This window comes from Miniopterus schreibersii (assembly GCF_964146895.1).
Source record: "Miniopterus schreibersii genome assembly, chromosome: 9".
NCBI lineage: Eukaryota > Metazoa > Chordata > Mammalia > Chiroptera > Miniopteridae > Miniopterus > Miniopterus schreibersii.
In genome coordinates this window covers 50,780,764-50,804,778 of record NC_138118.1, presented here as the reverse complement: position 1 = coordinate 50,804,778, position 24,015 = coordinate 50,780,764, and the positions used below count along the sequence as shown (strand labels likewise).

At 35.5% G+C, this 24,015-nt stretch overlaps 1 protein-coding gene across 4 annotated transcripts in view; it reads left to right on the top strand.

Moving 5' to 3' along the window:
* Positions 1-24,015, top strand: part of CACNA2D1 (calcium voltage-gated channel auxiliary subunit alpha2delta 1) — a 453,232-nt gene that overhangs the window by 329,061 nt on the left and 100,156 nt on the right. For all 4 annotated transcript variants that reach the window (XM_081147533.1, XM_081147532.1, XM_081147531.1 and 1 more), the window contains exons 7-10: positions 571-702; positions 14,960-15,029; positions 17,170-17,220; positions 19,821-19,920. In XM_081147533.1, the coding sequence (XP_081003659.1) occupies positions 571-702; positions 14,960-15,029; positions 17,170-17,220; positions 19,821-19,920 (353 nt within the window). The remainder of the gene's footprint in view (positions 1-570; positions 703-14,959; positions 15,030-17,169; positions 17,221-19,820; positions 19,921-24,015) is intronic.

Below are 24,015 nucleotides of genomic sequence, written 5' to 3'. Positions count from 1 at the left end.
GTAAATTATGATCAATAACAAACATATTGTGTGTGTTTTTAACTCAAGTAACAGGCCAGGTTATGTTAGTATATCACAAAGAATCCTCAATAGTTGAGGGAGGGGGTCATCAAACTGGGCCCTGAGGTGTCCTGTAGATTTCTCTTTTCAGCCTGGAGAGCTCTGCTGTCATTTGTTTTATGTATTACAGCCAGGAGCTGTAATTCTCAGCAAGGAGCAGTTTGCCCTCCAGGGGTTATCTGATGCTGTCCTTAGACAGTTTTGCTTGTCATACAAGGGGATAGTACTGGCATCTAGTAGGCAGAGGGCAGAGATGCTGCTGAGTATTCAACAAAGCATAGGAAGCTCCCACAAAAAGAATTACCCAGCCTAAAATGTTAAAAAGGCCACCCTCCTATAAAAATTTGTTTGAAGAAATAATTCCATGTCTAAACATTTTGATAGCTACTAGATTAGAGTACTTTTATAGGTAAAGCAATGAAAATTTATAATGTTATTTTGCAAATCAGTGGAGATATATTCAATTAATTATAAATTTGCATTAATTTATTTTTCCATTTTTTTTGTTAGCAACAATTGTGTTAAATGAACTCAACTGGACAAGTGCCTTAGATGAAGTTTTCAAAAAAAATCGAGATGAAGATCCTTCATTGTTGTGGCAGGTGTTTGGCAGTGCCACAGGCCTGGCCCGATACTATCCAGGTAAGTGCTTAGTGATTCAATAGGTACCAGATAAAATCATAAGTTCCAGACTTAATGTTTCTTGAGAACACTCTCTTACCTTCTACACTGAAAGAAGGAAAGCCTATTTCCCCTTACATGACTCTATACCAAAATCACTTAGCAACCAGACACCCAAGAAGTAGCTGAAGTGTAGGCACCTGGGGTCAGGTTGCTGTGAGACCGGGAGCAGGTATCTGTGTACCTGAAGCAGGAGGTTATCCTGAATCCTAAAACAATTCTGAGCTAAAGATCTAACTGCCCATCATGGACCACGTTGTGAGTCACATTCAGAATTGAATAGAATTTTCAGAAACCAATTGAAATATTTCTCTCCAGGTTTTAAATTTGTGTTTCTATATAAAAAGTTGATGCTTTTCTTCAATCAACAAGTAAGGATTTGTTAAAATGAGTAGGACAGGAAATAACATGAAATTTCAATGAAAGTAAGGCTTTCTTATGTGTGAGGTTGGATTAATTTTGAGAGCATCTCAGCAATGATACATATTCGATGAAGATGACTATATTTTATAAATTAAAATGAATAAACCCTTTCGTGATGCCCTCTATAATTTCTTATAAGGAGGTTTGGAGAAATAAATCCATAACAAAATGAAAGTTAATCACTAGTAAATCCTGAGAACCTATTGAAAGCACTTTTAGTGAAATGTCTGTTTCTCTAGCTTTAAGAACAAGCTGACAAACACAAATGCATTTTCTTTCTCAAAGACATGGCCTGAGTTATGGGATACTTAAGTAACTTGACTTTAAACACTATAGAGGAGAATTCTTCCTGAGACTTGACTTTTTCTAAACATGTTTAACAAATAGGATTGGTTACAATAAAAAATCCCAACAGTGGATTTGGGGTGAAATAGAAATTGGGTAATATCTAGCTTTGTTTGCCAATAACTCTGTACCAAAGGGAAATTGATGATGATGCTAAGAAAAAAGAGGGACAAATCAAGATTGTAAGAGAAATAGGGAGGGGAGTAAAGGGAAGATTGCGAAATAAGGGGGAGAGAACACATTGGGGTCAATATTTGGAAGTAAAGATAGGTTGTATTATAAACACTTTTCAGAGATGGCTCTTTTTATAAGTAGCATTTAGCTTTTAAACTTACTCTTTAAACATCTTCAGTTTTTTCATTTTAAATGCTAATTGAGGACGATGGCTTTGGCTTTTTAAAACCCTATTCACATATTTTCAAATGTGTTGGCATTTTGTCCACTCTGTTTTAGAAAATATCTTTAAATGTTTAATTTTGCTGAATCTGAGAGGTCCCTCCAGAAGATTAGCTGTGGAAGCAACCTTCTGCTCTCCTGAAATACCTGGATTTGAGCAATGGATAGGCAGACAAATTGATTCACTGAATGACTCATAGGCTGAATTCATTTACCTTTTAGAAGAGGTTATTTAAAATGGCTTTCTTGACTGCTATGCAATATAGTCAATTTCAATTTTAGTGAATCTGTTGTTATTTTTATTTTATCTTTTATTATTTTTGACTTACAAAAAGCTGTGCATAACATATACAACTTATACAACTGTGATGCTATCACTGTAATTGGTGCCATAAACCTGTTCATCATCTCCAAATGTTGTCTCCCATCCTTTTATTTATTATTATATTTTTTGTGGTGAGAACACTTAACATGACATATATTCCCTATTAGCAATTTTTTGAGTGTACAATACAGTATTGTTATCTACAGGCACTACACTATACAGAAGACCTCTAGGACTTATCTTGTACAAGAGAAACTTTGTACCCTTTGACCCTCTTTCACACTCTCCCTAGCCCCTGGCGACAGCCATTCCACTTTCTAAATGATATCATGTAAAATTTGTTCTTCTGGCTCTGGTTTATTTCATTTAGTGTAATGTCTTCCAGGTTCATCCATGGCAGGATTTCCTTCTTTTTTAAGGCTGAATGAGTTGCTCTTTATGGGAATGATATAAACTAAATCTTTTTAGCAAGGATACTAAGAATAATTTAAAAGCAGAACATCATATTTCTGTTTGTGCTAATTCATGTTTTCAACACTTTTAACACTTTTTTTTCAAGTTTAAAGACTTTTAAATGCAGGGATTTAAAAATTTTTTCAGTAAACCGTATTTTCCTCTTTGGTTTTAGCCTTACAGGCCAAAGTAATATGGAGTGGCTTATCTGTGATTACTATCTGTGAAAGCCAAGGTCAAAAATAGCCTTTAACTATTGTTAATTATCTTAAGTATTAATAAAATAGGATATGTTACTTTTACTTAATTGGATTTTCACATTATAAGACTTAGGCCTCAGGTGAGGATCTCCCTACTGGCTGTGAGAAACTGGCTGGGCCTCCTAAATTTTATGAGCCTTTATCATCAAATCTGAAAATTATGAACCCTAAGTATTCCGTTTATCCCCTAAAGGTTTTTGTGATCAATCAGATACTATAATGAAAATTATTTTGAAAACACAAAACAATAGGTATTTTTACAAGAGTGAATATCAACTAGAATAATTTTGCCTAAATTCATTTTTCTCTTCATGTGAGAAATTAAAAGTAATTGAGGTTCCAATCAGTTGACAAAGAAGATGAAATGGAAATGTGGAAGGAGTTCTAAACAGATCATTAAGCAGTAATATCTATCAGTAACACTACATACAGAGTTGGTGAGAAGATACAGATGTTAGCTTATGGCCTTAGTTAAGTCACTTCTCTGCTGGGTTGCCAGATAAAGTGAGGTCAATTAAATTTGAATTTTATATAAAAAACATTATTTTTTAGTATCAGTATGCAATATTTGGTTTCACTAAAATGTATTTGTTTTTTATTAAAATTTAAACTGAATTGGCTGCCCTGTATTTCTTTTTGTTAAATCTGTCAAACCCTATCTCTCAGGCTCTGTGTTTCTACATTTGTTAATATGGGAAAATCACCACCCCCCATTACATCACAGAATTGTTGACATAATCTATTTCCTATATTAATTCAAATGTAGAATTGTATAATTTTCTTTTAATTCTGTAAACTACCTTTAAAAATGTTTTTGGCCACAATTATTGAAAATAAAGTGTTTTGCAGAAACTAGAATAGTCTAACTCACAATAGAGTCTAAAGAATATTCTTGTTCAAGGCTAAGATGCCCCTTGGAGCAGGGCTACATGGCATCAGTAGGTTAAGCAAATATGTGCCCGACAGCCAGGGTGTAATCCCACTTCCTCACTCGATGCGGTGGTAACCTTCGGAAAATCCAGACTTCAGCTGCAAAACGAGGATACTAATGGTTAAACTGTGGGATTTTTAAGAAAAAGAATTCATTGTGCTTCTTAGCAAATTGTCTACATGTACGGGAAAGTCGGTGATGGTTAGCCACTCATGATTTCCATTTATCAGATTATTTAAACTACAAGGAAACACTATGGACTCTAAGTGAGGAGATCTCAAGAGCTGACATGATACAAAGGCAGTTCTGCAGAGCTGATTCTGGACAGCAGTTTGCTTGGCCATTAGTGGGGATTTGAACTGTAGCATCTGTCCTTGAACTGAACATCAATGAGTTGCTGGTTTTCTTGTTTGGTTGATGTGCATGGAAATAAGCTGGAAACGTGGTTTCTGCATGTCTTTTTTCTTTCTCCCCTCTTCCTTTTTTTATCTTTCCCCTCCCCCTCCCAGCCCTTTCTTCTTCTCTTTCTCTTCTCCGAGTGAGAAGGTAGGTAGCTGTGTGATGATAAAAGACACATTATGCTGGGGCAAGAGTTCTTGCACTGAACTGCCATCAGCACGGTGGTGTGCTCTGGCTGTCCTGTTGCATCTCCGAACCTGTTTCTTCACCAGTAACTTGGGAGAATCGAAGAAGGTTTCCAGGGCAGACACTGACATTATCTACTTGGCCTTCTGTGCCTTTAGCGTTGCTAGGCCCACAGTGGGTTTCGTAGGGTTACTACGGTGGCTTGCCCCAGCCATACAGCTCGCTTCGTGGCGGAGCTGACGCTAGAGCCCATGTCTAATGACGTCGTCATTGGATATGTGCTGACTGGAAAATTGCTTTATTTTATGAGTGTTTTCCTTTAGAAACTCTTAATTGATTTACATAAATTAGCTTTAAACTATTAAAACTTCTTTCAAGAGTGATCAACTTTGTGAATTTTACCCATTATAAAAGCTGTAGGTCCAAACTACTCATTTCACCTAGTGGTGTCTCCTGAAATTGTTCCAATTACTGCAGTAATTGGGATTGTAAATTAGGGATTAGTGACTCATTGAAATGCCATTGTAGACCATACATTCTTTTTAGTTAATTAGTTGCATTTACAAAAAAAGGAAAAAACAAACTAAAAAACAGCTTCATCTTCATGTGACATTTTCTTAATATCTTATTAATCTTTTGTTCTTTCTCTGCCCTCCCTCATTTGTTCATTTAAAAAAAATGAGGTTACATAAAGGGACCTAATATATGTTGAGTTACTGTTAAATATACTTCTAGGAGATATTTCCTTGTTATATATGCTAGAGTTTTGCTAGAATAAAATGGAAAAGAACATGTGTACAAACTGGGATTCACTTTTTTTTTTCCCATACAGACAGCCAATTATTCTTGAGTTGTTTAACAAATATATATTTAAATATCTAAGAGTAGATGACAAGGTAGTCCAAAGAATTATTTTTTGGTTATTTATGAAGGGAGTATTTGATATATCTCTAGCCAATTTGAAGAAAATGGGATGGCAAAGGAGCCTCAATATTTTTGGTATTTAGAGAAGTACTGTTTTCAGTGAGCAGTTATCTTTAAAAAAGTCCCTAATGTTTTGTTTTTTCACTTTGATATTTGTGAGTGGATACAAGGTTTAACTAACTGTGTTTAGTTAGATTTGTTGGTCATTGTATAAACAAACTTTAAATGGAAGTGATTATTAGTTTTTATGCTAATAATTATTAAAGTCCAGTGTGTCAATTAGGACTAGTATTAGCTAACAATTACAGAAAATCCAAAACAATTGCCAGTTTTAACACTATGGAAATTTGCTTCTCACTCAAGTCAAAGAATATCAGTTATGTAGATCAAAGCTGATAGGGAAGTTTTACAAATGAGGGATCCACACTCCTGTCATATGTCTGTCATCCTCTGCCTCAGAGTCCATCACTGTTATTTGTGCTCTTTCTTAAGCAACAAAGTACTGCATTTCTTCCCTTTTTAAGGGCACTTCCTGGGAGTCACTGAAGTCTTTCCTCTTATGTGACATTGGCCAGAATGTAGTGGTTTCATGGTCACAGTTACTTTCAAGGTGACCATGTACACAGTTAAAAAGCAGGGGCTGTACTAAGAAAGGGAGAAGAGATGCTGGGGGACTAAAACCATGCCTGCTGTGGTTACTCACTGCAAGTCTGTGTTTTAAAACAAGTTGTTTCTGATCTGTAGGAAATTTCAACCTATTTAGGCAGTCAAATTTATACATTTGATACTTAGATTATAATATCATTAAAATGGTCAAATGCCAAATAAATTGGACTGTAGCAATGTATTGCTATAGGAGTTTTGAAAAAGATAAGGTAATTATAGACTAGAGTTATGGGTAAGGTTATGAATTAATGGATTAAATCAAGTCAATGAAGAAAACAGGTAAAACCTTTTTAGAGGGAAAAAAGGGGCAAAGTAAAAAACGGACACGAACAAATACCGTTAGAGTCTAGTGAGCTTAGCTAGTCCAAGCGTTTGTTACAGAAGAAGAGCAATATTGAAGCAAAAGATTTATTAATGGCAGATTCTGTGGCCTTGAATGTCAGAATAGTGTGTCTGGAAAATATCACAAACATTTTGGACAGTGAAATACTGTGGTTAAATCAGTGTTTACACTGACTGGAAGGAGAAACACTTAGAAAGCCTTGCCCAAAGTGTATACTCTTAGGATGGTCAGATGTAGAACTTTAAAGATCTAAATGAGAGACCAAATAGGAATTTAAAAGAAGTATTCTTGGATATAAAAAACAAACAATGGCATTAGAAACCTTATGAAAATAAATTGATACAATTATGTATTAAAAAATGTTACAATTGTAGTATTGGCTAACACTTGCATTACCTCACATAATTACAAATATATATATTTTTTGTGTGGTGAGAACTGTAATCACCATGCTGAACTAGATCCCCAGAACTTATTCACCTTCAAATTGGACATTGGTACCCTTTGACCTCTTCCCATTCCCCCCACTGCCCATCCCCAGGGAACCGCCATTCTACCCTCTGTTTCTGAGTTAGGCTTCTTTACATTCCACACATAAGTGAGATCACACTCTATTTGTCTTTCTCTGTCGGACTTACTTCAGTCAGCCCTCATGTAAGTGTATCCTTTTAATACATTGTGTGCCTTAAACTTCTACAATCTTGTATCTGAATTATATCAATAAAAAAGATAAAATGAGAAATAAAATAAGAATAAATAAAAGAATTTAGTGACAGACCAAGGGTATAAGTTAACTATAACTTTTAGCTTGAGTGGTTATCAGAATGTTTACAGAAATAAAAGATCAGAAGTATTTTTACTTGTGGAATGAAGTGATGAGTGTGATTTAGGGCAGTGAAGTGTGAGGTGTGGACAGGGGGGTGCAGGTAGTTCTATTTACATCCAGGCACAGGGCTTATATTCTGAATTACATCCTTGGCGTTGCTCTGTGCTGGTCTGCAGTAATGTTGTCTGGCCCCACATCTTCTACAAATAAAAAATAGTATATTATTTTGAAGTTCTCCAGTGATCCAGATTTATGGAGGTGATTCTGTAGCCTTATTTTTGTTGCCTTTTGTGTAACTTTGTCTCTTACTCAAATCTCTTATTTTCCACTTCTAAGGGTTGTAATGGTTTTTCCCTTTTCAATCAGCTGTGGATCTGCTCAAGCTTAAATCGATTAAATGATTTATTTTATTGCTGACAGGTGAGAGTAGTTAAATAGGATGCTAACATGAAAGTGGAATGGCTTGAAATTTGATGGTGGATAACACTGTACGTAAAATATGTGAATAAGTATTGTTAGAAAGCTTTAGCTCTTTTTAACTTCTAAAAGATATATCTCCTGTTCCTTTTTCCTTTATATATTGCTAAATTTCTATACCTTATGTTGTCCATTTTTATTTTATTTTTTTTAAATATGGTACCTCGGTTTTTTAATGTAATCTGTTCCGGAAGACCATTCAAGTTCTGAAACGTTCGAAAACCGAGGTACCACTGAAGATCAATCAATCTTCATTGATTTCAGAGAGAGGAAAGGAGAGAGAGAGAGAGAAACATCAGTGATGAGTCATTGATCGGCTGCCTCCTGCATGCCCCCAACTGGGGATCGAGCCTGCAACCCGGGCATGTGCTCTGCCCGGGAATTGAACCGCGATCTCCTGGATCCTAGGTTGATGCTCAACCGCTGAGCCACGCCTGGCCGAGCATGTTGTCCATTTTTAGATATTAGAACCATCTTTGCTAATGCAATTCATTTCATGTGCAGTATATTTTATTAAAAATTTAAAATTTTTGTAAAAAATTCAAAAAACTTTTAAGCACTTCTCTCAGGTACACCAAACATAAAAGTTTTAAGGAAAATATTATTATCACCATTATCTAAGATTTATAGACTTACAAAAAACTGGAAACTTTTCCTACAGAATCATATTTTGTTTTTATGAATATATCATTATAATCATCCAATTGCATTTATTTGCTTATAAAAATAAGAATCTTTCTCTCTCAGAGTTAACATTTTTCTCTGTGTAGCACTTATGAGAAATTACTTACCTGCGTCTTTTACTTCATAGAATATTCTTTAAATAGAATGTTCTGTGAAGTAAGCTTATTTCTGAGCCACAGATAATAACTGCATATTAACCATCTAAATGATTAAGTCTTTGTGTACCATTTACTTCACTGATATTCCACTTAACCACACAACGTGTCCTTGTTGTTTGCTACTCCTGCTGACAGACAAGTAATCCTTTATGTGGAATGAAAATGTTTTATGTGGATTATCTAGCATCTGCAGAATTAGCAGCAAATCACTTTGTAATACGTTCTTTTATTGTGGCGATCTCTCCTTGGCCATGATATTGTCTATCTGTATATGAGTTTCTGCCACTTCTTTATCTGGACATGAGAGAAGTGTTCTGGATATATTGCAGTTGAGACAGCAAAGGTCCTCTCAGGCCAGTGCAATGATATCATCTGAACACTGAGTCCCATTGCTGAGAAACAAAATTAAAATCCGACACTCGTGTGATTAATTAAGTCAGTATAGTCAAGTCTGACCTCAGTGGAGGGAAGAACAAGGTGAAACCCTTGTTTCTGAAGTAACTGACACGTCCTGAGGATTCTAATACCAGTAAGAGAGAATTTGACTCTGGAGGAGCTCATGGTGGGTGAGACAGAAAAAAAATGACAAAACACATTTAAATGCAATGCAAAAAGGAATAAAAAACATTTACTCAAATGTGATCTGGAACAACTTAGATGATCATTTCTCCAGTAAATGTATACAATCTGACATTGTTCTCTTGATGTTATCTGGCTCTCTTCCACTCTGACCCAATTTTCACCTCCAGTTTTATCTTTTCCTGCACAGTTCAATCTTCATAATGTACCCCTACATTTCTTTATGCCCTTTATTTAATTTTAATTTCATTTTGTTTCCTACAACCTGACTTTTCGCTTCATGTCTCTATATGCTTTGTTCCTAGAGCCCCTTCTCTGGCCATGTGATTCTTATCCATCAATCAAAATAGAATACAAACACACTTCCCACCTGAAGGCTTCCATAAAGCAATCTTTCTTTGTTCTCTCTGGGAACTTTGTTTTTTCTATAACAATGGCTATCAAATTTTATCTTCTTTCAGAATTTGTTTTGTGTATTTCTTTTTAAATCATTGCAATGTAAGTAAGCAACTGTAGGTATGGATGGCTACTAGTGTATATGTGTGCCCCATGTCACCTAACACAGTGAATTCACTATGCTGCATAGTGAATAATAACTATTTGTTAAATTTTGCTGAATAAGTAAATAAAGAGCATAGGTACTAGAGCTGTAAACAAGTATCACAGTAGAACTTCCTAGAATTCAGTTTATAAATAAAATGAAACAAGGGGCCAGGAGCAGATGGAAGCTGCAGGAAACATAGAAGTATAATTATCTAGGTGTCTGATTATACACCTTTGCCATCCCACCCTCCTCCCTATGCTGGTATTCTCCATGGGATTTCTGGAGTAACCACGTGAAGTCAGTTTTTAGATTCCAGAAGCTTTACTGACTGGGTAACATCTGCTTGCATCATCGGGATTGAGTAGAATAGGCAAACAGTATGATGCTCCAAGCCCTAGTCAGAGGAATATACTTTTAAATGATTAAAATCTAAGCACATCTTATAATAATCTATTATTTTAAAAATCTGCAATCTATAATAAATAGTTTTAGTAACTTGATACTGTTTTAAAATATCCACCTAGTACTTCCTCTGTACTATTCCCAATGCTGCCCAGATAACTACTATACAGTGGTGTTGTCTTTGGATGACCCCAATAAAAACTGGCATTTGTAAAAAAAAGAGGAGGAATTACAGAGCAATCACTGTTTCATGGTATTTGTTACAATCCATCAGGCAAGAAATAAAGACCTCCTGTTCTTTGCATGAAGCCAGTTTCTTAGTCCATGGTACCACTCCTGGTCATGTTAGCTCTCTTGCCTATAACCCTTTCTGACTCATCTGAAGGATATGCTTAGGGACAAACAGCTGTCATAGCACTTTGTTTTGGGTGCAGGTCTAGAGCCCAAAATTGCTTTAGGGTTTACAACAATTACAAGATTTCTGCAGACTAGGCCTGTGGTTTCTTTGGTAACACAAACAACATCAACAACGTCACTTAGTTTACTTCTCATTTTCTATAGTGAGTTTCTTGCACAAGTAATCCTAATCCTGAGATTTATCTTGAAATAATTCTTAAGTCCAACATCTTTTTTATATTTACTGGGTACTAAATTTAGCCCATTCTTCTCCCTCTCGTACTGAAGGTGGTTTACTTGACGACACCGCTGAAAACAGTAAATTGGATAATAGTGGCTATTACTCATTTTCTAATTGTTCATCTGTATCTGGGCAGAGGCTGCTAGCTGTCCACCACAATTCTGCCCTCTTCATTCCATTGTGAAGCTTTGTTTTTTTAGAAATGACCTTCCAGCCCGGCCAGGTGTGGCTCAGCAGTTGAGCATCGACCTCGGATCCAGGCGATCGGGGTTCGATTACCGGTCAGTGCACATGCCCGGGTTGCGGGCTCGATCCCCAGTCGAGGTCAGGCGTGCAGGAGGCAGCCAATCAACGACTCTCTCATCATTGATGCTTCTATGTCTCTCTCTCCCTTTCCTTTCCTCTCTCTGAAATCAGTAAAGACATATTAAAAAAAAGAAAAAAAAGAAATGACCTTCCAGCCAGGGACTACAATTCTCAGACCTAGTAGAATATGAGTGAAAGTAATAGGTGTCATTTCAAGCCCCAAACTGTTATGACTTGGATGCGCCTTCCCCACATTCCATCCTGTTCTCTAGCAGCTGCCTGTCAGTGTCCTGGGTGACCTCGGAAGCCAAGTGTTGAAGAAAGCAATCGCCTTACCAGCTTTTGGCTTCTGAATACCTGCTTGGAGCAGAATCTGTGTCTCTGTGTATAGTAATATCTAACTTAGACTGTTAATATGAGTGAGAAATAAACTTTACTCTTCTAAGAAACAGATTTGAGATTGTTCATTAAGCCACTTTGTGTTACCATAGCTAATATAGAACTGTCTTTCTATGTTTAGGGTATTTCCCAGGTTAAACGATTTACTGGGGAACAGAGGCTACCTCTTAACTCAAAATCTGAAGAGGCCAGCTATTTGCTTTCCTAGATTCTTTGACACCTGGACATGGGTCTGTAACCCACACTCTGTCTATGAGATTCATCCTGGACCTTGATGTGGGAGCCATGATGCGAATTAGGGACTGTGGAGAATCCATTCTGGGATAGTTGGGCAGCAACACTCAGATTCCTGAAAATCTTGTGAACTATGCAACACACATTTATTGAATTAATTCTTAAAAAACAGTCCAAACTCATATCTTGGCTTGAAATTCAGAACCATGACTAATACTCCATAGGAGATGAAGGAGACAAGCCTAAAATAATGATCGACATAACAGTTATATCCAGGCAATTGGACCAGGCTTAGCTGTTAAAGGTATTTTTAAGGATGTGAAACTCACTTTTTTCCCCCATGAGAATAAAAATGTGAAGTCTGTAGAATAAGAAAAATTCATTTGAGCTTGCTAATTGGAAATGCAATTAGCTTTCATGTGAAATGGTGTTTGTACCAAGAGAATCAGCCCGCAATGCATCATTGTGTGCTGCATTATTTCCTAGCAGCTGAAAAGAAAAACTGATACTCTCCAATTATTTTAGACTGTATTAACTAGAAAATGGCTGTACAACTTGCGTACTTTCTCAAGAATATTACTCTAACACATATTTTAGTATTCTGACTTAATGTATAAACACCTTTATAATCAGCAGTTCAACAACTGACAGAGTACACCTTAAATATCATGTGAAGTAGAATTGTAGTTCAATAGATTTTGTTAAAGATAAATCCACAGTTCACTTTTGATTAGAGGAAAACATTCTCATAAATTATTAATATCACCCTTTACTTTGGCATTCAGAAATAATATGCCCACATTTTAGGATGTCATTTCCACTCCTTTCTCCTGTCATCCCAAAATCTTATTGAAAAGCAGAGGGGACATCTAAACTGAGCAACCTTTCCCTTTTTGCAGGGATTTTAGAAGCTCTGATTTCTTCTCAAGACATGTACCTTTCATTATGCATCATTATGAAACTGATCATTTTAGGGAATTGCACTGTGTGGTTATTAATCCTTTTTACTATTTGATCTTAAATAATTCTGAGCCTATATAAATAATGTCCCAGTTAATGCCACAGTGGGATTATACAGCAAATTAATTACTAATATCACAGAAGAAAGAACGTTGTTTAATTTTACCATAATATAAATATCTTAAATTTATCAATACCTGGCATAGCTGGAAGAGTGCTAGATTTAAACTCACCATTTCACGAAAACATGATTAGCCATTTAAAATAAGTAAATCACTTTATAATATAGTCAATAATAAGAAATAAATTTCACAGTCAAGGAGAAGCTCAGTAGTATGTATTTTTTGACATATGCTAGTTGGCCAGGTTATCTTAGTTGACTGATAAACCTGATTTTCAGTAAACTCCATAATTGTCATAGTTTTTCAATAAAGGGCAAAATAGATTGGAGGGCATAAGTCGTACAAATTAATCAAGGGATATGTCCTAATAGTAGATATGTCAGAAGACCTCTAAGAGAAGTTTCTTAATGTTTTTAAATATAAACCATTTAAGATGATATGCTATATTAGCAATTTTCAACCAGTATGCTGCAAGAATTTTTAAAACATGCAATACCTGAGTAATTAGGGGCACTGAACTCTTTTCCTTTACATTGTCAAATAAAAAAATGATAACAGTCAACACAACAGGAAAAGAGCTTTTAAACAAACAAACCAGAAGCAGGAAGCAAAACCCCTTTTCTCATTCACTGTCTCTCTCTTATCATTTGCTGACAAAGCTTAAAATTGTGCTTGTTGGTAAAAGAAAAATTGTTAAAAGTGCCTAGATCCATTTTTATAGATCAAGTTAAAAGGGTGACTATAGAGCTGAGATGCAATAAAACTATAACCAGCATAACATTGTAATGAAAGTAGGATGTATTTTTTAAAAAATTTTTAGTTATTACTAAGGTTCTAACTTAGGAGTAAATATTATTCAGGAATAGTTGAAAGTGTCTACCAGCATGCTAGTCTCTTAATACCAGTGCTACTGGGGGAGGGGGGGAAGGAAGGATATTTTTATCTCACTGGCTGTAAGTTTCTGCAAATGCAGATTGAAAAAATTAAAATAAATTTACCATTTCAGTTGCATTCACTACATAAGTACCTGGCATAGCTGGAGGAGTGCTAGATTTAAACTTTCTATTTCACCAAAACGTGATGAGCCATTTAAAATGAATAAATCACTTTATAATATAGTCAATAATAAAAAATAAATTTCACCGTCAAGGAAAGGCTCAGTAGTATGTATTTTTTGACATATGCTATTTGGCCAGGTTATCTTAATTGACTAATAAACCTGATTCTCAGTAAAGTTCTCCATAATTGTCATAGTTTCTCAATAAAGGGCAAAATAGATTAGAGGGCATAAGTCATACAAATTATTATTAGAAATTTTCCCAAGGGTCATATATCTAAACGTGTTAAAGGAAAGGACTTGTTCAGCATAAAATTATTGTATAATTTATTAGCATTTATTTCTCTCCATTGGGTCTAAGGTGTGTATGCATGTGTGTGTACAAAGCTTTGCAAAGCTTTTTAATTAAAGTATAGATTTAATTAGAATAAGTATAAATTAGTTACATTTAAAATCAATTCAGTTACACAAAGGAGCTTTTTTTCTGATCACTGAAAATGGTAAATGCTCTGAAACTAACAAAAACTTCTTGAATCTGTATTTGAATTGCTTCAGATCATTTAAATAACTTTAAGAAAAACAAATTTTTGTGGAGTTTTTACATTGTACTTTAGCCTTTTAATCATACTTTCAAATAGGCCATTATCAAATATTTTAATATTAAAGTTAAAAATTATGCTATTGTATGATCACAATCCAAGAAAAACAATGATCTTTTTATAGGTCAGGATACTATAGCTTTGAATGAAAATATAAGGATTAAAGAATTGAAAATATAATTTCCATGAATGCCAAATCCATTTTCTTTTAAGGTAAATTTTTCTGTTAGTCGAGAAGAAAGAAAATACATAATTTCTGGACACCTGGTAAAACATATAAGTCAGCCCTAGTAAATCCCTATGTCTACAACTTATTTCTGAAATAATATGAACAAGAAAATTGACTTACGTTTACTTTCTTTTGTACTGCTATATTGTTTTCCCTTTTCAAAAAGCAAAAAATTATGGCATAAAAATTGTATCTCCCATTTTAACATTACTGTGGATAAGTGGGATATGTTCAGTGATGTTTTTGATTTATTTTAAATACTACTTTTATAGATCATATCTAATATTTTGGTGTAATTTCTATAATTTTTAATGTAACCCCCTCCCCTTCTCTCTCTCTCTCTCCTCTCTAAAGCTTCTCCATGGGTTGATAACAGCCGAACTCCAAACAAGATTGACCTTTATGATGTACGCAGAAGACCATGGTAAGAGTTTTAGATTGTCATGAAAAGATGAAACAGACAACAGTTGGACAGAATCTTTCCATTATTAGGATGAATATTGTCTAATTATGTAAAGTACTCTGATATTTTTTAAATTTTAATAAATGTATGCAATGAAAGGTAAATGAAGGTGATAAGTTCACATGGGGACAATAATGAATATTGTTGAAATTACTGGTCAAATTCATTCAAATGGACTTCTTTAAGTTTTATATTCAATTTCATTTCTAAAACACTTTTAGCTGGTGGGTATTTTTTTTGAAAGGCCTTCGGTTTGCTTGGGTAGGGCTCTAATTGAGCATCTAGACTGAGTAGGAGGTAGTTTCTCTCTGGCAGTGAACTAATGAGAACTGGCCCCAAGCTGTAAGAACTGCCCCTAGTTATAATTATATTACATAGGTTTATGTTCCCACAAAGAAGTATTATTTGTTTCTTACTACTAAAGCAACTCATTTTCCTAACATAAAACTCAAAAAATACCAATAACTCATATTTTCACAACTTATGTATTTTGAGTTTTTTAAAAATGCATTTAATGTGTGGATGTATCTTTTTTTTAATTTGTTCACATTATATACAACATATTGTTTTGTAACCTACTCTTTGCTATCAATACCTTTTTGTACCTATTCATAAGAGACACTTAACATCATTTTAAAAGAGTGATCATGAGGTAACTTATTTAGGAAAGCCCCTATTATCGAAGATTTAGGTTATTTCTAATATTCTGCTAGAGTTCAGACAAATTCTAAGACATAAAGTTGATTCAAACTAAATGTATTTAAAGCTTTTAAGAGGCTCTGTTAAACATCCCAGTAGGAATCAACCATGTATAATAGTGCAAGATATTATTAATCCACATATTATGCTTGCTAATATTTTTCCAAATGTGATGACTCTGCAGCAATGGGTTGTTGAGTGGAGGCAACGACAACATCACATGGTTTGGGTTCAAGAAACAACTGTTTTGGGGAACCTTAGAAGCTAGGTGCTAAACAGAAGAGGCAGACAATATTCTGTCCTCTCATCTTCCCACCGAGAGGAATGTCTGGACCATTTGTTAAGATGCTAGACATGAACTACATTTGCCTTCCATTGGAATATCCCAGCAACACTTCTCCTTACCTTCTTAATAGAGATACAAACTTGCATGCAAGTTATAAACTCTGTTTCGTGAGCATGTAGTTCTGAATAGATATAAACTATGCTCGATGTTGTCTGCAAACTAATTGACAAGTTATTTGGCAAGATTCTGAGAAGTTTGATTTAGAGTCATGGGTAAAGAGTTATCAGAGGTAAATAGAAAGTTGAGTTCAGGGTCAGCCCTTCCTGTTGGGGAAAGTGGGTCCCTATGACCTGTCAACTGCGGCCAGGCAGCCTGAACATTGGGATCATTCACCTGCAAGTATGTTTATCTCTACAATTCCTAAACTATCTGAATAAAACTCTGTTATAGTTTGTTTAAAGTGCAAAGATTCTAAATCCGTAGGGCAGGGTGGAATTTGAGAATCAAGATTTTAAACTGATTCTCCAGGTGATTATTAGATTCTATAAAGTATGAGAGCCACCACTGGAAAATCTTGGTAATAACATTGTATATTCTTCTGTTTTTAACTTTTTTATTGCCTGTTTGTATTTCTCTTCTGTTGATGTTGCTTTTTCATGTTCGTAGACCACTTACCTATTTTTTGTGTCCATTTTTGCATTTAAAAATATGATACAGCCTTATTATTATTTGTTATTATTATTATTCCTTAGAATAAGTTTTAAAACCTGTGGTAAACAATTGTTTAGGATAATTTTCCCCGGAAAATGTCCTTTTGGAAGTTGTTTTTTTTGCTCTTAGTATTAAAACACATATCTTTATATTTTTTTAATAAATATCTGAAAAACATAATTGAAATATTATGCCCCTGACATCTCTACTGTGTTAAGTGTAGCTTTTTAACATTGACAATGCAAAATTATGAATGAAAGAGCAGAGCATTGTTGACTGAGATAGAATGAAGTAGGCCTGTTTGTAAAATACCTTATCTCAGAAATCCGTAAATATCAGGTTAACAAATATCAATGTTTGCCATTTTGCAAGAGAAAAAAAATATTTATTTGGTGTTTGTTTCAGGTACATCCAAGGAGCTGCATCTCCTAAAGATATGCTTATTCTGGTTGATGTGTGAGTAGTTAAATATTATATATTTATTTATATATTGAGAATATAGGGTGGATTCATAGATAACAGTAATGTGTTGGGACTGAGAAATCATTGATAGATTGGGGGAAAAGAACAAAGTGTAATTACAGGCACTTTTATATCCAGACAAAGAAACCATATGAAGACAGTAACAAAACAAACAAAAATCCTCTTATTAAAAATGAGAAGAGCCTATAATGGAATTGAAAATTATGGCATGGCATGGCATGGTTCTAAAGTCTGAGCTTTTTGAAAAAAATATTCATTTGCTTCTAATTTTTGGCTTTATATTTAAAATAACATTAAAAATCAAAGTTGCTAAAACTAAGCAGTTCCTACCAAAAAGAAAAAAAAAAAGAATCATTTAGTTGGCACCTAGTCATTAAAGATTCAAATAATTTTGAGGGTTTTGGCCACAAAATAGATAAAGATTAAATGTATTAAATGTCAATACTGGGACTTTTTCAAGGGAAATGCTAATGTATATGCAAGAATTCCGGGAATTTTTATATTGATCATTTTATGTGTTAAAATGTTAAGGGGGGTGTGTGTGTGTATAATCCTCTAATGAACTTGAAGAGGAAATGGTAGAGCATAGAAAATAATATATCCTGCTATGGAGATTTTGTTTTTAAGTTAATACAATGAATAAAAACAAAGCATAAAATACTTTATTTTCCCTGAGAAAATAAAAGTATATCCTCATATAATCTTTGCCATATTAGAAGAAACAGAATCCAATGTTTTATAGGGAACTAAATCCATATCACAAGCTAACATCAACATTTGAAAATTTCTCCATTTTGACCTATAGTAAACAAGTTCAAAACTTTATAGCCTAGCCTGAGAAGAGAAGATAAATGAATTAAACAAATGTAACTTAAATGTTCTGATTTCATTTGTTAAAATGCATTTAAGCCATATCTTGTTTTAATTAAATTATTGTGGAGTTTATATCATACATGAATCCTTGATAGCCTCCTTAAGTATAAATCTAAATGGTAATGTAATATGTTATAATCCTATTAGATATATAATTTCCAGAAATAATTTATCATATTAAAATCTTAGGAGCCCACATACATATCCCTTAAATTGAAAATATATAGCAAGTTAAAATATCATTTAAACAATTATTTCAGCATTAGTATTTTGAGGGTCTTGTCACACATACAATGTCATAATACAGATTCAAGATGGTCTCAGAGGTAAACAGAGAAAGTAATTATTAGTGAAAGTAAACTATATTCACAAATAACTAAAATAATGTAGAAAGTAATAGACCTAAGATATGACATAGCGCTAAAGGAGTCCATAGGAGAGAGGTAGCACTTTGATTTAAATCAAAGTGTCAGGAAAGACTTCATTAAGAAGCTAACATCAGAGTTGAATTGGCAGGCATGAGAGGGAAGAGGAAAGAGTGGAATTTCCAGTGGAAAAACTGACAGGAGCAAAGTGGCTTAGGTGAGAACATTGGAGGAACTATCTCGAGGAGGTGGTAGAAGGAGGCAGAGAGGGTTCTGAAAGCTCTTGAACGCAGGGATATTGAGATTATTGGCTATTTAGTAGGTAACTATGAGCTATTAATAGTATTGTGTTAAGGGATGTTTCCAGAATTTTCACCTGTTAGCATGGGTAGGAGAGGCAACTAAGAGCTGGATGTAGTGGCTGTTACCCTAGCTCAGCATCTTCAGGTGATAAAGACATAAGCCAGAGTGGAGAGAGACTGGAGAGGAGGCCACTGCCTGGGACACTGTGAAGTTGAGTGAATGAGGAGGATTGTCTAAAAGCGTAGGAAGGTTTAGAGGGAGGAGGCAGTTAGATGACTAAGACCTAGCTTGGTTGGTACCAAGAACATAAATAGGAAAGAAAAATATGTTTAGGAGTAATTTGTCATTTTGGACATTGAGCCCATAGTTGTTTAACAAGCAGACGAGTATAAAACTTGGGGAAAGTTGGGAGCTAGAGATGTAGAATTGGGAGTAAGTTGTCCAGAGATGAGCTCTGCAAATTGATGAGGTCATCGTTGAGGAACATAGAATATGTAGAGACAAGATAAATGAAGACTAACCCCCAGAAAATATCTACTTTAGGATACAAAACAAGGTATTTTGTCCACAAAAAAATCTGTCTATTATCATAATTGTTATGCCGCCTCATAATTGTTGCTTTAATCAAGGCAAACAATGGATACCCTCAGGCAGTGACTTTATCTGTTAACTGACAGAGGTTATAACCCCTCAATTCTAACTTGGCTAACCAAAATGGTATTCAGTATATGTTTCCCAAATAACTGAACATGCCCTGAATATCCATATTTTCTTAAAATTGTCATTTGACTTTTAAGTTTTATCATTGTGGTTTAGAAATATATAGATTCTGATGCTGGTAGAAAAGAAAGACAAGATTTCTTAACTTCTACTGTATTAAAAATAAGACTTTTTCTACTACTGATTTTTTAAAGACAAAATTATTTGAATATTATATAAAGATCTAGAGCGAGTGCATAAGTTGCCTTTACTTAGGTTTCTGATTTTGATTAAATATGTGGTCATTAACATGCATGGGTGCATTTTTTATAGGAGTGGAAGCGTTAGTGGATTGACACTTAAATTGATCCGAACGTCTGTCTCCGAAATGTTGGAAACCCTCTCAGATGATGATTTTGTGAATGTAGCTTCAGTAAGTATAAAATGACTGCATTTTTGGTGAATTAAATCTGCAATTTCTATCTCCTCTGACTTTAAATACTCCACAGTGTTTTTTCATAGATAGGCTGAGATGTTTCTGATCTATTACAAGACTATCTCACTGAGCTCCTCCTATCTTATTACTAATTCCCCTGTTTTTCCACACCAAGGTCCTTTCTGGATGTCTGAGGCTTTACCATTGAAGTAATGAATGTGAAGGGAAACATTACACACATTCTCCTTCACTCAGGGAAGCTTAACCAGGTGACATGAACCCTTGTGCTCATTGATACCATTGTAACTTGTACTAAAAGTTCTTTTTCAACTTAACAGGAGAACCAATAGATATTTGAATGAGCTACTTTTAAAATTTTATTTCCCCAGAACCATCTTAGACCTTCCTACTCGTAGAGTGTACTGAACTCTGAGACAAGTGAAACAACAAAATGAGTGTTACCGTGTCTCATTTTAATTCATAGAATTTAGGCAAAAAATTTCGTGGCTCTTGCCTGATGGATGTAATTTCACATTTGAAGTGGAGATCTTTCTAGGGATGAAGGTGAGGGAAGAGGAATTTGTGATGAGGGCATTTTGTATTGAACATAGTAGGATGGCTCTGTCCCTGAAACCACTGGGAGGAGGGAGTTCAAGCAGGTGGCCTGCCATGGATCTTCTCCCTTCACTGAGGGCCACCCCTGGGAGAAGATGTAGGCAGGAGAATAGGGCATGATCCCTTACCAACCAGAGCTCCAGGTAACAGATTAATAATATTTACTGAAAGGGAGACTATTAGCCCTAAGATGATTTAGTGTGCTATCCCTGCCAAGGGTAACTACAGTGGGTAAGACCCAGGATAAATGAAGCAAGACTCCCTGGGAAATGTCCATAGGTGATATAACTCTCTGGTTAGTAAAACTATTTTTCATAGTTAGAGTTTCGCTATACAAGGAAGCCCACAAACCTCTTTTTGAGACCTCTTTTCATCTGGGCCAGAGGGTGTCTCTAACATAGTAAGGAAGGACCTGTTCTATGTTTTCTAGAGCTGCCACACAGACTATCGCAGACTGGATGGCTTAAATTACAGGCATTGATTTTGTCACAGTTCTGCAGGTCAGAAGCCCAAGATCAAGGTGCCAGCAGAGTCAATTTCTCCTGAGTTCCCTTTCCCTGGCTTGCAATTGCCACCTTCTTACTGTCTCTTCACATAGTCATATCTCTGTGTGTTTGACCCCTGGTGTCTTTTCCTCTTTTTATAAGGACACCAGTCATATTTAATGATGTTCCTAACCTCATTGCCTCTGTTTAACTTAATCACCTGTTTGAAGACCTTATCTTCAGACATTGTTACATTCTTTTCTTTTTTTTAATATATCTTTATTGATTTCAGAGAGAGGGAGGGAGAGGGAGAGAGAGAGAGAAACATCAATGATGAGAGAGCCATTGGTCGGCTGCAGCCCGCAACCCGGGCATGTGCCCTGACTGGGAATCGAACCCCAGTCTCCTGGATCCTAGGTCGATGCTCAACCTCTGAGCCACGCCCGACTGGGCCAGACACTGTTACATTCTGAAGCACTGGGGTTGGGACTTCAAAGCATGAATTTCAGGGGGACATGATTCAGCCCATAACACCTGGGTACCACCCTCCCTGTCCAGATATTTTTTTTGCTCTTACAAACCTTTAGAAATCCTTAGCTTGTCTGTATCCTTGATATTATTTAGTAAAACTTGATACTATATAAGATCTCTTATGTCAGTCTCATTTTATATTCTGACCACTTATTCAATGAAATGCAATGTTTTTATCTCAAAAAATGACCGGAAAAGACAGTCATTTAGTTTCATTTGTACATAAACATATTGTTTATCACAAAGGCATTGTAGTGATTGATAACAAAATATGATCTTTGACATAGCAAAAGAGAAAGTCATACAAACATTAAATTCAGTACAGATTTGTGTTATCTAATGGAATTTATATAAAACAAGCAAATATTAAAATGGTTAATTTCTTAATCTGGGTTCTTCCTGATATTCACTCATGGATTCAAGTGGAAGTAGTTTAGTTGGGACAGGATCCCAGGAAACACTACCAGTTAAAGGAGCAGGGAAGTGATGCCAGGGAAGAAAGAAAGGGAGTCAATTAAAGGGTCTTAATTCAATGTAAGGGAACGTAACCCCACTGAGAAATTTTAGATGCTGTATAGAATATAAACTTCAAAGTTATTCTGCCTAAAGTTCAAAGGATCTGAAGTTTTAAGTACCAGCCTTGCCCATCTGTGAGCAGAACAGACTCTGGCCACAAGAAGGAGAACTGAAACAAAAAGTTTCAGGTGATGGGAGTTAGAAACCTGGTCAGTGTCCACTGTATCCAGGCACTGATCCTTAAAGATGGCAACTACCAAAAAAAAAAAGAAACTGACATCAGAAATGTTGGATGCTAGAGTTAGAAACAAGGCCACACTTTATATCCATCTTTTCTCTCCTCTAATACCCTTCTTAATTTCTCTACACCCTCAGCCAACCCTTGTGCTGACAGCTTGCTTGGTGGGATGACTCAAGCTTTTATCCCAGAAGCCTATGAGTCCATGGTTTCTGTGTCCATTCAGACAGTGTTTCCTGCAGTTGTCCATTCACAGTTATCACCTAGCATGGACGTGCTTGAATGAATCCCTGAGTTCTGTGCATAGTTCGCACATTATATAGTAGCAGCTCTCATGATACTCTCCTCATCTGATGCCCCGCTGGTAGAATAATTTCTTTTTTTTCTTGAATGGTGATCTAATGGCATGAGAAGCCCAAAATATCTAGATGATAGCTACACATTTAGGTTTAGTGAAATTCTTACTGTGACCCCGGTAAAAGCACCGTCTCATCCCACACGCATGCTATTGGAAAGCAGAACATTTATTTCAGCAGAGTCAAGTTGCAGGGATAGGAAATACACATTTCCCAGGGGACTGCTTTGAATTATGGTTAGAGGGGACATTCCTACTTCCTTTCCTTTGTTCCCACACTCATGCATTCTGCCTTTTGGGGGCAGAGCCAGTGTTGGGAAGAGAAACCTGATGTAGGATTTGCTAATTTTCATAACATAAATACTCCCACCATGGCCAATTTCAGGCTACCAATGTGAGTTCAACTGTCTTTAAAAATTCCTGAACACTTAACCATTGTTTTTTATGAGCAGATGACAGCTGGTACCAGTACATCAATGGGTATAGCACTATGGTTCAAAGTATATATTGCATCTTGAAGCACAACATTCCAACTCAAAGATTGTCATCTCCAAGCTGGAACCTTAGTTATACTTTTAAGAGACTGTCCTAACATTTTATTAGGCTGGCAACTTCTAGTGATGTAGTACATGGTAGACCCAGTGGATCCTGTGGTCATGTGTTCATTATTGGACCACATTTAGCATAAAATAGGTTGCTGGTTTGAGGAGATGTAATGCAGGATTCTATGGTGATATCCCATGATGATAAATCAGGTAGTTTGATGAACCCAGAGGAATGAGGTATTGTGAACAGGTAAAGGAACTCATAGCTGGAATATGTAACAATAACAAGAAAAACAAAATTTGGCCTGCCCCCATCCAGATGAATAAAATTGAGTATAATCTATTTTATATCAAGTTGCTGGTTGTCCTTTTGAAAAATGATATTGAAAACTCAGCTTTGGACAGTTTCCAATGGATTGGTCATTCACCAGTGGTAAAGCTATATTAGACTTGGTGAGAAAGAGCCCATGCTTTTAAAATTATTATTATTATTATTGATTTTTAGAGTAAGAGAGAGGGATAGAGGGATAGAAGCACAGATGAGAGAAACATCATCGATTGGCTGCCTCCTGCATGCCCCCTACTGGGAATCTAATTGTGACCAAAGATCCAGTGCTTTTAAGCCCATGTATATCTTCTTTCTGTCTGCTACCAAAAGCGGCTTATTCATGAGCTCATTTTGCAAGTACTACAGTTGCCACATACAAAGGCTGGATGACCTCTAAAGAACACATCATCTTATCTACCCAATTTTTCAGCTCCTCCTCTGTGATGAATGCTCTCTAGTGGTCATCAGTGTGAGACAAA